Here is a 17,075-nt window from a genome sequence, read left to right as displayed (position 1 = left end):
TTACACAAACCACCCTTCACTTTCCCTTCACTTTTCTAAACTTACACAAACCTCCCATAGTTTTGTACTTTCATTACACTGACCACCCCTGTATAAGAAATAAGTGTAATTTTTAAACAAAAAATGTGATAAATGCAATTAAGTTAAATAAAATTTGATATATTGTGTAGACAAGTTTAAATAATATACAAATCAATGTATCTTTATTATTTTTGGTTCGTTACACTACATTATAAGAGTGATTTAAACAATATTTCTTTATAATTGCTGATGCATTTTGTAACAAAAAATAAATAAAGATACATTGATTTGTATATTATTTAGATTTGTCTACACAATATATCATGTTTTGTTTAACTTAATTGCATTTATCATATTTTTCGTTTAAAAAATTATACTAATTTCTTATACAGGGGTGCTCAGTGTAATGAAAGTACAAAACTAGGGGAGGTTTGTATAAGTTAAAAAAAGTGAAGGATGGTTTGCGTAATTTCACTAAAACTCAGGGGTGTCAGTGTAATTTACTCTATTATTAAATACATACAAGGGGTAGAGAGGAAACAAAGATTATAAGACTTATTACAAATTTAAAAGGTATTAATGATGATTGGAAAAAACTTGCCCAATCCAATGTTGTCTACACCTTTGATGCTTCTATAATCGATAATTTGTCCCGAAAAAATATCGATACAAATGTAGTGACCTTCAAAGGTGCTTTGGATTCGGAAAGGAGCTTGATAAGCATATGATATTGTTCATGTTGGTGTGCTTGTTTGATAAGAAGGTTATAAGCACTACTCTAATTTGAACTTTAGATTAGTAAGGTGTTCTATTTTACACTAAACAAATTGCAAGTTCTACAATGATAAACAACCATAACAAAATGAGCTATGATTAGAAAACTGAACCAAAATTTAAGTAGGTGGGGTTGGACAAGTCAAGCTATACATCCTCAAGGAAGCAACAAAAGATTCTATTGCCCCTATCCACGTATTAAGCCGCCCGGTTAACTGCAGTACCGGTGCCGGTAGTTCACCTTGCATCTGCAGCTGGTAGGTGATCAAGTCTCATGAGGCTGCCATTTACAATTCTCATGCAACATGAGAAACCAGTACGAGGAACGAGCGATAACTGATCCAGCCAAGGAATCGATCAAAAATTACTGGCTCAAGGTGTTGAATAATTGGAAAAAAGCTGCAAGAGATTGTCCATTGTTGCAGGAGTGAATTTCCTAGCAAATAGGTAACATGGCTTCTGAATTCCATTCCATAAGCAAGGCCATCTTTGTATTTCTTTCTGTAGCAGTAACATGACAATTTGTCAAGTTGCATAATGCATGTTTCGGTAAATCGGAATCAAGAGAGCTCTCAGAAAGCATACCTTCTCATCACTGGTGACATGCACACTAACATCAATGGACTGCAAAAAATAGCAGAGTAATCATGAATATCGATGAAGCTCGGCTTGAAAACAAATTGAAAAGACAAGGCTAAAAGTACGAAAGATATTCGTCCATTTTATTCCCACAATGCATAAAGACAAGGCCCAGTACTTACACTCCTGATTCTTACCAAAGTGTCTTTTAAGCTGTTTCCATTCAAATATTTACATTCATTTTTCAGGCATGCAATACTTTATAGTACCGAATATTAGGCGGTAAATCTAGGTTGAATGGTACTAATTGGGGCAGTGAAGAGCCTACAAGAGCATGAGTTCCGTGTTGTGGAGATGAAGATGTTACACTGAAAGAGTGAAATGCAAGAGATGATAGGAATATGAATGAATGCATTAAAATGAGAGCAAGGGTAGCACTTGTTGAGGAAAAGATGATTATCTCGCCTTAAATGATACACCGAGTGAGAAATCCTTTAGATTCAGATGAAATGGGGGGTAGTGCAATAGTTGAGGTAGAGAGAACAAGGAAATTATATGGTAAACAATTTAAAAGGAAAACTTAGAGGTAAATTGCATTTCCCAAGATATGGTTTGTGATAGAAAAAAATGGCATTGCTTGATCCACGTAGCCAAACCTACCTCGTGAAAAATGACTTTGGTGATTGTTAAAAATGAGAGAATGCTGTCATTCGTACCTAAATTAAGATTAAATTTTCTCTTTACACACATCATCGGGAGCCTCTTCTAGTACTCAAGAATGCATAGAATTCAATGTATAAGTTATAGTAGCACTCTACCGTAATATTCTTCAAAAGCTCATATGTAACATCCTCTGTCCTATATGATTTGGGATGCCATTTTCTCTCAGACCAGTCAACATGAGTTACTGACCAGTTCGCGATTCCACCTGGGTCGACAATCTAAAACACAAACGCAAGTCATTTAGTTGACACTTGACAGTTTAAAACTGACAAAACAGAAACTGTACTGCAATTGAAACTCACATGGAAGAATGTGGGTAAGTAATGCTCATCAGCAATGCAATTTTTCCCATGCAAACCCGGCTGCAATATCAAGAATATTCCTTAATAATTGAACAACTTTATAAAGTTTAAAATTATAATATTCATACTCCCCGAGACAGTTGACCAGATATATATATATATACACACACACCAATAAGGTGTTTTTTTTCCTATTTTGGACAGCAGAGGTGCCAATGCATATCTAGAATTTAACACTATGAATATCACTAGAAGACACACATGTGACGATGGATTTTCTTCACGAGAATAAAAGCAGTTCTATTAAAGTAATAAGATAATACAACATGAAAATTTGTCAAAATTTGAAAACTGCATAAATAATTTACAATTACAAAATCTCAAAAGTAGGAAGTGAATGTAAAATGTTGGTATTCATAGTATTTTCAATATACTGAACTTTTCCCTATTTTAAATATAGTTAGAAACAAAATACTGGGTTTTTCTGATGAATCCATATACCCTTAATATTCATATATAAAGAAAAAAAATTAACATTTGGCCTTCAAGGGAAGTAAAATTACAGAAGGTCTGAAATTTTAATTTTAACAAAGATTGAGGAATCAAAATAATGCTTGCTGGTCCTAGCACACAATCCTCATATTTTCATCTCTATAAAAGTGTGGTACAACCAATGCTTATGCCTTTGTAAGGGGTGAAAACTGAAAAGGAATAAAGCTAACAGTTTCCATTTATACCTTCCATGAAGTTTTCAATATATATTTGGACAAAAAAAGTGAAATATTTCATTACGGGTAATTAAATGTAGGATACATATCTTGCATAAGAAATTATTTGAGAAACCATATGCAAAAGGCGCATAATCAGCAAGCCAGAATGTCGAGCCTAAAAACAAAATAGTATATTTCCCTGGTTTGATGACTTTAAAAGCAAGCTTATTATGATTAAACACGAATCTTAATAAAATTAATAAAATATTCAAAAATGATAAATAAAATAAATTTACTTTAACTTTTAATGGAAACAATATTTAAAAGCTCCACCTGACAGTGAGCCCGAAAAGTTGAGTAATATAGGTTGTCAGCCATAACCATAAGAGCATGCTGCCGCTTCAAAGAAAACCACTGCATAAAGAGTTTAACAATGAATCAGAGACATCTAAATGGATGACATACTTAAATGAACTACACATTATTACTATATAAAAACGATTATGTGCCTCCAAATAGGTGTGGTGATATTGAATCACAATACCATGCAGATTGTAATATACGACAGTAAAAGGAAGCCAATCAGCAATACCATTGCACATATATTTTTAAGATGATAAAAGACTCGAGTACTATCATTTGTCGTGATTGATATTCTAGTAAGAGCCTATTGAAATAAATCAAGGTCACCTCCATTTATCAAATGGTATTCGGTGAAAAGGATAATTGAAAAATAAAGTACCCTAAATACTATGTTCAAATTTTACATTCCTTGTGCAAGATAAGCAACTAAAGTTTCTTCATAAAATATTGATTCTCAGCAAGCAGCAACACGATATAAGCAAAAATATATACCTGTGCTCCCTTTCTAAAGTTCTTCATTTCAACTTCGGGTAACATGTGTTCTGAATACCTACCATTGCCATGAGGACCGGGATCCTTAAAGCTAATAAGAAAAAAGCAAGGGTGCATTAGTGAAGGACACCAAATGAATAAAATGCATTGATATGCACAGTGCAAAGCATTACATACCAGTCCACAAAGCTGATATTTGTATGCATCAGATAATCGAAAATATAGTCAAAGTTATACAGTGGCACACAGCTGCAAAACCAATAGAAAAGGATCAAAAAAATCTAGATACTCAGCAGTAACAACAGGAATAAAAGTAATCACCTGAGCCCACTTACCTATCAGAAAGTAAAACAAAGTGATCGTTATCGGGATCTTGTAAGGCATTTGCTAGTAGCCGCCTCTCAGCTGACACCATAGAAATTTTCCCCCACACCACCTACATCAGATGATTATTAGAGCCGTTCACTAGAAACCACAGATCATTGGACACAACTGATAATTACACTTGCTACTATCTGAAACAAGTAATTGGACTTGAAAATACATTGAAAAATCATTTGGGGGTAAAACTAAGTAATGAAAACAGCAAACATCGCTGAAACATTCTCAAAAATAAACTACATGGGTCAAAATGGGTTCTTAAGTTACCAATGAAAAATATTGGCATCCCAGATGGACAGGTTGACATAGAGCTTACTAGAACGTCACGGGGGCCGTTCGCAAGAGTTTACAGAAAGCATATTTGGGCTTACGAGAACATCTTATTTGCATAGGGTTGTAAAGTTAGTTGATGACCTTCCTGTAAGCTCTTTTTAGCTAGTTTCAATAAGCTTAACAGAGAAGCTTATGAAAATAAGCTCTTTATAGCTTCTTTCAATAAATCACATTGAATAAACGATTAATTAAGTTGTTTACCCAAACACACATGTCAACACATGATCTCAAGTCAATAATAACTCTACTTCCCTAAGGAAAATCACAAGTTCAAAGGAGGTTTTGGTTTCAAATATATTTGGGTCCTCTAAAGTGGGAGGTTCAATTTGATGTTACGTTACTTCAGAAAAAAGTAAGGACTAAGGAAAAGTCGCATACATTTAATTTTATCTAAAAAGGATATAAGTAAAACTGAATTTCAATAGGAAAAAGAAAACGTCGACTACATTAAAATAATGATTTTCGCTCAGAGCATAAACATATAGATGAAACAATTTTCATAAACTGAACAATTAGAAGACAGGTAATGCACCTGACCACTACGGATGTCCCGATTAACAAAATAGCGGCTCTCGTGAACTGGTTTAGTCTTAGATGCATGCACATAAACAGAGAACTTGCCTTCGTGACCCTGCCAGAAAAGAAAGAGCATTCTCCATGTAAATACACAAGAAAAAAACAACCTCATTCAGAAATAAAGACAACGAACCAATGAAATTACAAATACAAAACTAAAATCATTCTACAATACATTTATCAAGAATTTATGAGTAAAACATTCCACATCTTGTGCTGTCTGTTCACACAAATTGATATTTTAAGGCTCAAAAACCAAACCTATATAATACTTTCAATAAATTAAGCATCCAAAGAACATCTCTTATCTAATAGGGGAAGGAACACGAGCAATTTTTCAAGTAGTTGCAACAACCTGATGATGCACTTCTATAATAAGAATCAACAAGCAGAAAACCTGATGTCCTTTTAAAATAAGAATCATCAGATACAGCTCCTAGTGTCATTCGAGTGCAGAACAAGCCATTTTTCATAATGTTCGAAATTATAGAAAAATATCAATTACGTTATTAAATCTGTTATCTTCTCCATAATTATATGTCTTAGAAATATGATATATTTTAAAAAGGATAATAAATCAGTCTACTCAGTAAATGAGAAACAAGAGCTTTAAACATCCTAACCCTTGTTCAAGCTAGACATAATCCTTGTCCTCGGAGAATTGCCATGCTCAACTCATTCAGTAAGTATTTATTTAATAAGATATTACTGACAAAAGTAATATATATTCACACCAACCGATACAATACATCTACTAAGTAATTAAACGACATTAATAATAACTGACACAATAGATAGGTAATGAATCCTTACTTGGAAAAACTTATCCCACAAATTTTCAAATGGTAGAGAACCAGGGGTCAAAAACATGAAGGCGACTTTTGGATTCTTTGAAAGTACTGGTGGGGTATTCAAAATATCCTTCATAACAACATGCGATGCGATCTCATCATCGGTGTATACCCTTGCAGTAACAGGTGGAAGCCAATCAGCAATACCATTGCACCGACTAGAAGAAAAGACATAGCAACCCAAACTGTTTTTTGGTGGGTAAACATAAGCACATATTAGAAACACGGACACGAATAAAACCAAGACTACAATCCAGATTGGCTTCTTCATGGGAGGTCGGTGGCGAGACCCGGGCAAGATCTGCATATCACCCATGCCAAGATGCCAAAGTTTTTCTGTCTTCATCTATGTAAATGCATCAAAGCTTTCACCTTCAGCAAATCTCCACTTCACTCATACTCGGCATACCTCCAAAAACACAAGAAATCAAGATATATAGCCTACAAGAAATATCCAATGGATTGAAGCACAAAAATCTGAAACCAAACACATAAAGCAAATATATTATTAGCAATAATTCACATATTTAAATAGATATGCATAGTGTATGCTACATAAAACAAGGAAGAAACTATAATTATAACCCTAAATGCTATCTATCACAAACAAACTTTTGACACATAGTTCAACCCCCAATTATTTTACAACAAATAAAAGGCGGCTTAGTGTACAACACTCCCAACTAGTGAGGTATGAGAATAGTATATATATTTAACCTTACCCTCCTAACAATCAAATAGGTTGTTTCGGGGAAGCTACAAAGCAAACAACTTTACCATTGTGCCCCTGAGATTCCCAAAAAATATAAACATATGAAAGGCGGCTCCGTTTACGAGTATCCCACCTAGTGAAGTCTACGAACGGTAGATATATACAGTCTTACCTTCTTCACAATCAAATAGTTTGTTTCCGGGTTTTAAAGTTTTGAGCCCACGACTCCGGGTTACAAAGCAAACAACTTTATCATTGCCCGAGATTCACAAATTCCAAAACATGATTAATATATGGGGGAAATTTAAAAAATGAAAAGACCCTTTAGAAAATTGAAACTAACTAACCACCCAAGGTGAAGGATTGAAGAGGGGACACTAAACATTAATTAAAAATTGATGTAGTGAATAAAAGAAGACTATGAATAAATTCATTGAAAGTGTAAACAAATAGAAGTAAGAAAAATGGAGGAAGTGAAAAATGAGACTCACAAAATGGATGAGTTGAATCGGAATGAGAGAGAAAGAAGAGTGATAGTATTTGTGTTAAAACGAATCGTTTTGATGTGTTGTGTTTTGCTTTTGCTTTTTCTATCTCTGACTAGAAAGCAAAAGGAGGAAGTGGAAGAAGCAGTGTTTTCTCTGCGCCTATTGGTCAATATCATCATCATCTTTCCTTTCTATTTGTTTTTAGACTGTTTGCGAGTTGATTTTTGGATGCAAGAGAAAGAATGGGAAGGTTTGGAAGTCATGAAATAAATTTGTGAGATAATTCTCAAGCCTTCATTTTTTTCTCCAAAACCAAACTCACAAACAAAAACAAGTCTTTAGGCTTTGTTTGGGAATTACAAGAGAAAGAGAATAAGAGGGATCATTGGCTTAGGAAGTGGGAGAAAGGGAGGGGAAATGAGGGAAATTGTCTTTCTGGAAGTATGCATGAGACAAAGGAGAACAAGGCAATGATATTGTAAGAAATTAAAGAACAATAATTATATGATATTACTAAAAATATTTAGTTATTTTGAAAATTTATTCCAAAAACCTTTAAATTGTTCCTCTCTCCTTCATTCAACTCTGAAAGGGGAAGGCTTTCAAAAGTCATATGTTATCTTTACCTCCAAGACTCTACTCCTAAACAAAGCATTAAAGGTAGCAATTTTTTAACTTTTTCAAATATTATATATTTATTGTCGGTGGAAAAAATTATATATAATTAATACATTATCAATATTTCATTTATATTACTTATCTTTAAAAGTCAATAATGATTAACATGAACGACAGTTGGTATAATGACAATATATAAAATTTATACATAATGAATGTACTCATACAAATTTAATGATTTTTTGATTTAAAATATTTATATTTTAATTTTATATTATTTAATGTTTTAGCAATTTGTTAAATGTTGTTATTTTGGTCAAACATATCTTAAATTAGGTGGATAATCTTAAACATCAAAATATGCACAATTTATTAAAGAGAATGAATCCATTTATTCTAAGAATAAGATAAAATAACTTACTTTATATCTTATCATTTATTTTATGAAAATCTATTAATTTGAATTAATGAATAGATTTAAATCATTAAATTTCCCTATAATATATGAATAAGATATGAAATAAGTTTTTAAACTGGAAATAAGTAAATCCTCACTCTTTATAAAAGTATGATATTTTTAAGGAGACTAAAATGTACAATGAAAGGTGAAGTAGCTTGACTTCAATGCCCAACTTCGGGTTGACCCAACATTGACTTGTAGTCCTCCATCAATCATCATGAGTTTAGGTTTTTTCTTTCTATTTTTTGGGAGAAAAATTTGTTTCTTAGAATAAAATATCACTTATATAAATTGATAATTTATGTCTTTTGACCATTAAAATTATAATATATATTACATTTTTTTAGTTTTTAGAAATAATTTAGTAGAAAGTAGTTAAATGGACACATTGACATAATTTTAGTATAAAAAAAATAATTTTCACACGTCAAAGACTAAAACACATTACACTAGCTATCTTCATGATGATAATCAATTATTAGACCTAAACCAATCATACACATAACCAAAGTTATGTTAACCGGTGTAAAAATAGTGTGAAAATTCTTGTGTGCTTATAACAAGATTACAAGTAGAAAAAGATTAAAAACAAACAAACAAATGGGGTTGATCTTATCTCTAGTTACAAAATCAACATTCTTATCTAAATTAGATTTATAATTAGGAAAATGATAATACCCTCCTATTAATACTCTTACTCACGTAAAGTGATACTTATAACTTGTAAACCAGTTATTGAAAAAATAAAGTATAAACCCGTAATATATGTCAAATTCACGTGAGTAGAAAGATATAACATTACTCTTTTGGTTATTAGTGAACATTCAATTGAAACTTTTCAACAATTTAAATAAGTTAATTGCATATGGGAGGAATAAAATTTTGATCTTTATAACATAAGCAATAATAATTCATTCAATCAACAATTAGTTGAAGTGAAAATGAAGGTCTACAATTAATATACAACAATCTCACACAATGCTTTCAAATCTTCTATTTCCCTAACTTTCAAACAAACTTTTGATCGATCTTGTTAGCATTATTACAACCTATAAAACTGAAGAAAAAAAAGATATATTGTATTGAAAGAAACAGAATCTGAAGAATTTATAAATGCATTATAATTCTTCTTATACAAAGTCTATTCTCAATAACATAAAAAATGACTCTATTTTCAGTACTTCTCTACTCCTTTGATGTTTACACTAGAACTTTTAGGTGACTTGAGAGTATATCATTTTTCCGGACAGACATCTTCCGATGCATAACTCATAGGGTTAGGGGATACTGTTGGTTATACCGAAAAAACCTTCCATTGTATAACTCCAGCTTTCGCCATAGCCAAGCCTACTTTGTCATAACTCCTTCGGTCATGGTTTCTTGTGCTGATAGAAAAACCTTCAAAGATCTATGAAGGTAAACTTCATGGCTTCAAATCATTCAACCCACTTAAAATACAATGAATGATGTCTTAAGAAAAAAATACTTACATTTGATCTCCATAAAAAGGATGTTAAAACTGAGGATTCCAAATGTGAGTGAAATAGGTCCCGCATCGAGAAGAAATGGAAAAGGTAAGAACCATATAAGGGAACTGTAATTGACCAATGATGGGAAACGATGAAGAAGACCATTTTCCGATGTAGATGATGGGCAACGATGGCATCAAGATGACGAAGAGCATGTGTGATCCGATTTGAGGGAGATCGGGCTCTTGGATATGGGTTACACTGTTTGGTGACACTGCCAAATACTTGAAAGGTACCCCTTAAGGAGGAACATAATATCATGTGGAGAACTCAAAAAGTTGAGGCGAAATTTGTTAGGATTCCAAGTGTGGCTGAAATATGTCGTCGAGAAGGAATAGAAAAATTGAGAATCAGTGCATGGACCATGAATCCAATGCCTAATGTTTCGGATGAAAGTGTAGTGTCGTAGCAAACTTCTTGTCAACTCAATCGCAAAGCAGCGTGTAGCATGCAATCCATTGCTTTCTCCCATCGCCTGTCACGGAAAGACAAGATTCCGGCAGATCTTGTATTCTGAGTTTGTGATTGCATCCATCCTACACCACAGACAGTAAATTATAACAGCAGAATGACCAATCACAGATACTTACAAAAGTATAAAACACAGACAAAATATTTTGTATAAAATAGATGATTCACTACCATTTGAGTCCATATCACTTACTGTATGAACATATGGCACACGATGATTACGACATTTACTGACTTCTACAAAAAAAGGGATACCTTCGAGTTAAATAACTAGTTCATACAGAGAGGTTTAAGAAAAGTATTTCCGGTTTGTTCATTTAGCCTAAGAAAAAGAATTTCTCCCTCTTTGGTTTTTGTAAAGAAGAACTAAGATCTTAGCCAGCACAATAAGAACCATGTATAATTGAAGACATTAAAGAAATCGAGTAAGAGACAAATTTCTTCTACACAGTGTAAGTGAAATCTTCGTATGGTTTGGTAAATAAAAAAAGGAAACAGAAAATGAAACCATTCTATATGTTGTAGCAAGGGAGACTACCATAATATTAGAAAAAGTTCGGGAAATGGAAGGTTCAATTGTATCTTAAAAATGTGCTTTAACAGAATTATTGCTGTAGCCGAAGCCCTTAGTGACAGGCAAAAACTTATAATTGAAGTGGCAAACCCGTATTAAATGAGAGAAATATGAATTTATATTTATGTTTCTATATTTAACAAATCTTATAATAGATCTATTCTATCTAAGTACCGAGTCCAACTAGGTATCTAGACAGTCGTTTCATCGGTAAAACTGCAGACAAAATAGAGCATAGTGTAGCAATGACAGCCAGAAGTCACAGATTGTAACCAAAATGCAAATAGCTGCTTGTCAACAAAACATGATTACATTTTCTTAGAAATGGCACATTTAGAACGTGTGAAAATGAGAAAATGATACACATTAATGTTAGGATTTTGATTTGCAATCTTTGTAAATTGTAATTATTACATACTATTCTTGAAACCCCTTTCTAGTACTATAAATATAAGGGTGTATGACTTGAAAACACACAACAACCGAATTATAATACCTTTCATATAAGATCCAGCACCTGTGGTGATTCAGTTCCTACAGTTGCTGCTGTATCATTAATCAATGACTTTCTTCAGATATAGCATTTTACTTGTAAGAGTTGATTTACATCTGAGTCGAAATCACGGCACAAGTAATCAGAAATTAAATGGAAACATCAAATGCAAAGACTGACTAGAAGGCCCAAATGTCTCGATATCTTCGGATGCCTAGAATGAGATATATCTTGTATCATGCTTGAAATGAAATTTCATAATGAATGATTAAAAATCACAAATCACAAACATTTCTGTAGGATGATTTCATTGACATTTGTTATTTGTCCTTTTAAGGCAATATTTTAAAGTTCAATGCTAATTTGACCGGGTTAATTACAATCTTTAACAAAGGATGTTAACCATTATAAATATATACTTCTGAAAATTAAGTATACGGAGAAATATATACCAGCAGGTGTCAATTGCATTTTCTCTTCGCTTGCACTACATGGAGAGAAGGTCCACAACTGCACATTAAGAAAAATCATTTTTTTTCTACCTTATGTTCAGTTCTTAGACACCCGTCATGTCAGAAAGCATTTCTTTTGTTAATTGATTAGCTTTCTGCAGCTCCCCTTCGGAACAAAGTGAAGCAATCCTAGAATAATATAAATCAAAGCTGTGCAACAGCGGTCTTGTCACATAACTACCATTATTTGTCGTAAGATTCGTTAGATCCGTGGTATCATAGGATCCAAAATCCAAACCGCTTTTGAAAGACGAAGATGGAGAGGTTGCAGATTCTGGACCTAAATCCTTCCATTCATCAATCTTCTTCTGTTCATAGGATCCTTGATTGTACGAGGAAAGCCTCCGAACAGGAAAAAGTGTATGTGCAATTTCATTGAGAACTGTGACAGCTTCTTGAATGCTTCCTTGCTCACACAATACGGCAAGAAAATCGCCTATTGACTCGGTATCAACCTCATCATTGACAATGTTAAAGATCTCCGCAACAGTATTGGACTGGAGCATTTCTCTCAAGACACTCCTGGTTTCTTCCATCCTTCCCTTCGAACATAAACCTCTTATCAAATACAAGAACCCCAAAAAATCAGGTGACATATCCTTCACCTTGAACTTGTAATAAAATTCAAGGGCTCCTTCCATGTCACCCTTCTGGCAGTAGCAACTTATTACAGCACTAATAGTCAAACTGTCGGGTTCGATATATTTTGCCTCCATATCATTTAGAAGCTCGAGTGCCTTCTCTAATTGTCCAAACTTGGAAATACTATCAAGTAATGAATTGTAAACTTGTACTTTTGGTTGAAATCCCTCGAGGACCATTCTCCCAAAAACATGCTCTGCGTCTAGCAAAAATCCCTCCCTACACATGGCATAAATTAATGTGGCGTAAGTTATTTCAGAGGGTACCAAATTAAGCTTTTCTAATGAATCAAATAGTCGAAATGCTTCAATAAGACGGCCCTCATGGCACAACCCACTTATTAATGAATTATATATGACTATGTTCAAAGTGATTCCCTTCTTTTCAACAAAGGCACAAAGACTCAATGCTTCGTTGAGATATCCTCTCTTGCATAAGCTATCAATCACAATGGCGTAATCAACAATCGTTAGGGTTATATTATCTTCAATCCCCATGACAAGCTTATATGCATCTAAAGTTTTACCATTCTTTATGAGAATCTTAAGCATTGAGACAGGAAAAGTGAAAGCTAGAGAGTCCTCCCTTGTTTTTCCACAAAATTGTAAGGCACTATCGACATCTTTCAGACAGAGGTAGCATGCACTAATCTTTTGCACCCTTGGTTCAACAAGGCCATATTGTTTCAGGAAGCTATTCAAGAGGGGCAGAATTTGATCCATATTTCCATTAATAAGATTCCGTCTCAAAATTGAATAATAAGACTTGATTGTCACAGCTGAACCTTTCTTTCTCATCATAATGTACACTTGATTTGCCTCCTCAACTAACCCTCTTTTACATAAGAAATAGATTGAATCATTACATACTGCATCATATATGTCTGGTCTTAAACCTTCTAATCTGTTTACTAAATCTAAAACCCCTTGTGCACCTTTTTCTTTAAAAACGGTCTTCATTAACATCCTACATGTATCTATATCCAATACCAGACCTTTATGATTGAGTTCAAGTAATGCCTCGGTAGCCATTTCTACCATACCATTCTTGCCGAGGCCATTAATAATGCTATTGTAACATGCATGTGAAACAATCGATGTCTTTCTGAATTCATCAAATACCTCCAGTGCCTCGTCAATTCTACCTGCCTTGCAATACCCATCAATCATTGTGCAGTAAGTAACAGAATTTGGAACCAGGCCCATTCCAGGCATTCTTTTGTAAAGTGCATGAACATCTTCGAATGCCCCCATCATAAACAGCGCTTTCATCAGTACATTACACATTACAACATCCATAGAGACTCCAGCTTCTTCTAGTCTCCCCCTTATTTGCAAAATCCCCGGAACATTCTCTTCTTCAGTATACCCATGCAATAATGTGCTGTATGTAATCACATCCGCATCCACACTTTTCGATAACTCATCAGCCTCGGACGTCCTCCCAAACTTGGACAAACCATTCATAATAGTATTGTATACAACAACACTAGCACGAACCCCTCTCTTCTCCATTTCACCAATCAGACAAAACACCTTATCGAAATCTCCAATCCGGCCAAACCCATCAATTAAAGTCGCAAATACAAACTCATCCAGATCAATACCCAAATCTTTCAATCGCTCGAAAACACCAAGTGCTTCCTCTACTTTACCCTTCTTACAATATGCAGACATAATTGCCGTATAAGTAAACTTATTCGGCTCCAGTCCTTCTTTTATCATCTTGGCCAAGAAGCTAAATGACTTATCCACATCACCTAACTTAGAAAATCCATGAATGAGTATGCTATAACTTATAACATCATGAACTATACCTTTATCTACCATTTCTCTCATCTTCCTAAAAACCTCAACCAAAACTTTCTCTTCAATATACCCACAAACCCAAATGCTATAAAAAACAACATCCAAACCCAACCCATCATTCTCCATTGCACAAACCAAATCACACACTTCATCAACCCTCCCCAACTTACAAAGGGCACCAACAAGTGCAGTATAAGTAACCAAACCCGGCTTATGAGAACTCGTCGCCTCGAAGAATTCCAATGCAAGTTCTGGCTTTCGGATCCTGCAAAACCCAGAAATAACAGAGCTACAAACAAAATCATCAAAAGGGTATCTAATTCTATCATCACCCATCAACTCCAGAACCTGAATTGCCTCACCCATGTGACCCAAATAGCTGAACTTTTGAATAATGGAAGAGAACGTGAAGGGAGATGGAAAAACGGTTCCTTTTGAGAAGCAATGACGCAGAGCAGAAAGTGCAGTATCTGGGTCTAGGCGCGTGAGGAAGACGTCCCAGATGCGCGTGAGGGGGAATTGGTGGGTGTGAGAGTTGGGTATGAATTGATGAGAGTAATTGAGAAGTGCCCATGTGAAATTTGAGTGGGAAGTGTTGAATTTGTTGGAGTGAAATTGGGAGAAGAAGTGAATGATGAAATCGAATTTGTGAAAATGGAATAGGAAGAAAATGAATCTGTTTATGGATTTGAGAGTGGGAGTTATGCCAAGTTTGAAACAAGATTGGAGTGAGAGATTTTGTGAAGAAGATGAAGATGAAGAAGAAGAAGAGAAACGAGACAAGAGTTTAGTATGGAACAACATAGAAAAACACAAGAAGTGGTGCTTTCAGGAACAACGTTGTTCCAACACAGTAAAGATTTTCTTTGGTTTTGAGTAAGAACTGAGAAACAGATTTCGTAGTATTGCTTCTCTAATTTAAATTCATTGGGCCCAACTACATTATTATTATCATACTTTTCCACTCTTAGTCCCAAGCCCACTTCTATTATTTTCTTCGATCAACCAAATTCTCACTATATGACTTAGGGGTGAGTATGGGCCGAGTTGGACCGGGTTAAGGTTTGTCCTTACCTGATCCTAAATATTAGTCGGGTCACTTATTTGGGTTAGTCTTTAAATCCACCCGATCCTAGACCCGATTAAATATAATGCATACTCATTTTAGATAAAGACTTCTCAATATTATTTATTATTATGACTACGTAGTTTGATATATAAAATGTTATATGTATATATATTATTAATCATGTATATATTATGTAAAAATTAAAGAATAAATGACATTCTCGATCAAAAAAATATCATTACTCTATACACATATGAGTAAAAACACATACAAACATGATGAGCAAATGACCATGAGGCGGGACAGGTCGGGTCATGCTTGATCTCTACCCGCCCCTAAATATTGACCGGGTTTATTTTTATGTATATAATTATTTTCTCAATAAGTATTATTCCCAGAAATCAAACTATTAATTTATTAGAATTTTTAAGATTTAGCTGCGTCTTAAACCACTTAACAAATTTACTGTTGTTAATCTATTCAGAAAGAATGATACCATCTCACCTATTTCATTAAAATAGAAAGAAGAAAAATGAACTCATGACGGGGTAAGATCTAACAAAAAATCAAATTAAAATTCTTATTAGTAATACTAAGAATTAAATTGATAAGTAGTTTCAACATCATATTCTAATTCACAAAAATATTGGTATAGTTATACAAGGTCTTGCTAGATCTTAGGATGAATAAAAAATCAAAACTTCGATTCATGTGTGTGACACTTGTTGGGAGGAACAGACATGCATTCGAAAGGGATTAGTTCCATACTCAAAAAGTGAAGAACTACCTTTAATAATACCAAAAAAATACTCCAATTTGCAGTTTTATTCTATCATATAAATAATGAACTTGTACATCTTACTTTAAGATAAAATAAATTATGAATGGGTTCCCATACTACACGCTATAAACTTTATCTTTGAACTTAGGACAAAACATAGGTACAGCAAGATAAGTATAAACAAAAGATCTATGAAGAGAAAATAACAATTTTGCGTTTTCTATACTTCAATGAAGACCACGTGTTCTAAGTCAACATTCTAATGTTTAATGTTTATTTCAATCAAATCAATTATTTCTATCCATACACAATATTTTATATCAAATTTATATAATTCTCATTATAATTAGCAACACCTCATTTTCTAACTACTTATATACTTAATTATACTTTAGTCAGTGTAATGTGAGATAATGTGCACATCATGCTACTCCCTAAGCTTCACAGTGTTACTATTAGTCTCAAGTTGTCTTTATTGTAATTATGAAAACTTCTAATAAAATGATACAGATATAGTTATGATTATTATGTCATTATGGAAACTCTCGAAACTACAATATTAGATACCGTAACGGAAACTCTCGAAACTATATTGAAGAGCATCACTAATAATGCATCATTGTTTTGACTGATTCAAGGGCTCAATAATGTATCAGTCAAATATCAAATGAAAAGGACCAGAACCCTACTTGGTCAGTGACCCTTTCCTTACGTTTGTGTTAGAAACTTTGGTGTTTAGAAAGACTAAAAGAAAAGAAGACTTTCTAAATTTACTTCAACTTATTCACTCTAATATATATATATATATATATA

The 17,075-nt window shown here is 33.6% G+C and overlaps 2 protein-coding genes across 6 annotated transcripts; both read right to left on the bottom strand.

Moving 5' to 3' along the window:
• LOC109326759 lies at window positions 811-7,455 on the bottom strand. Of its 2 annotated transcripts, none has more exons than XM_019559557.1 (11): window positions 7,309-7,455; window positions 6,068-6,582; window positions 5,211-5,309; window positions 4,300-4,400; window positions 4,142-4,213; window positions 3,965-4,055; window positions 3,443-3,523; window positions 2,400-2,459; window positions 2,193-2,315; window positions 1,381-1,419; window positions 811-1,296 (listed from the first exon to the last, which is right to left on the bottom strand). In XM_019559557.1, exons 2-11 carry the CDS (start codon window positions 6,449-6,451, stop codon window positions 1,168-1,170), a joined length of 1,179 nt encoding a protein of 392 aa, XP_019415102.1. In that variant the 5' UTR covers window positions 6,452-6,582; window positions 7,309-7,455; the 3' UTR covers window positions 811-1,167. The 2 variants fall into 2 exon arrangements, with proteins under 2 accessions (XP_019415102.1, XP_019415103.1); XM_019559558.1 differs by having other exon boundaries at window positions 6,068-6,546.
• LOC109326758 (pentatricopeptide repeat-containing protein At5g57250, mitochondrial) lies at window positions 9,533-15,292 on the bottom strand. 4 transcript variants are annotated; one of them, XM_019559554.1, is made up of 4 exons: window positions 11,903-15,292; window positions 11,454-11,566; window positions 9,874-10,448; window positions 9,533-9,791 (listed from the first exon to the last, which is right to left on the bottom strand). In XM_019559554.1, exon 1 carries the CDS (start codon window positions 15,214-15,216, stop codon window positions 12,007-12,009), a length of 3,210 nt encoding a protein of 1,069 aa, XP_019415099.1. In that variant the 5' UTR covers window positions 15,217-15,292; the 3' UTR covers window positions 9,533-9,791; window positions 9,874-10,448; window positions 11,454-11,566; window positions 11,903-12,006. The 4 variants fall into 4 exon arrangements, with proteins under 4 accessions (XP_019415099.1, XP_019415100.1, XP_019415098.1 ...); XM_019559555.1 differs by having other exon boundaries at window positions 9,533-9,781; XM_019559553.1 differs by having other exon boundaries at window positions 9,533-10,448.

Source organism: Lupinus angustifolius, chromosome LG14 (genome assembly GCF_001865875.1).
Source record: "Lupinus angustifolius cultivar Tanjil chromosome LG14, LupAngTanjil_v1.0, whole genome shotgun sequence".
Taxonomy (NCBI): domain Eukaryota; kingdom Viridiplantae; phylum Streptophyta; class Magnoliopsida; order Fabales; family Fabaceae; genus Lupinus; species Lupinus angustifolius.
This window is presented reverse-complemented; position numbering and strand designations above follow the sequence as displayed.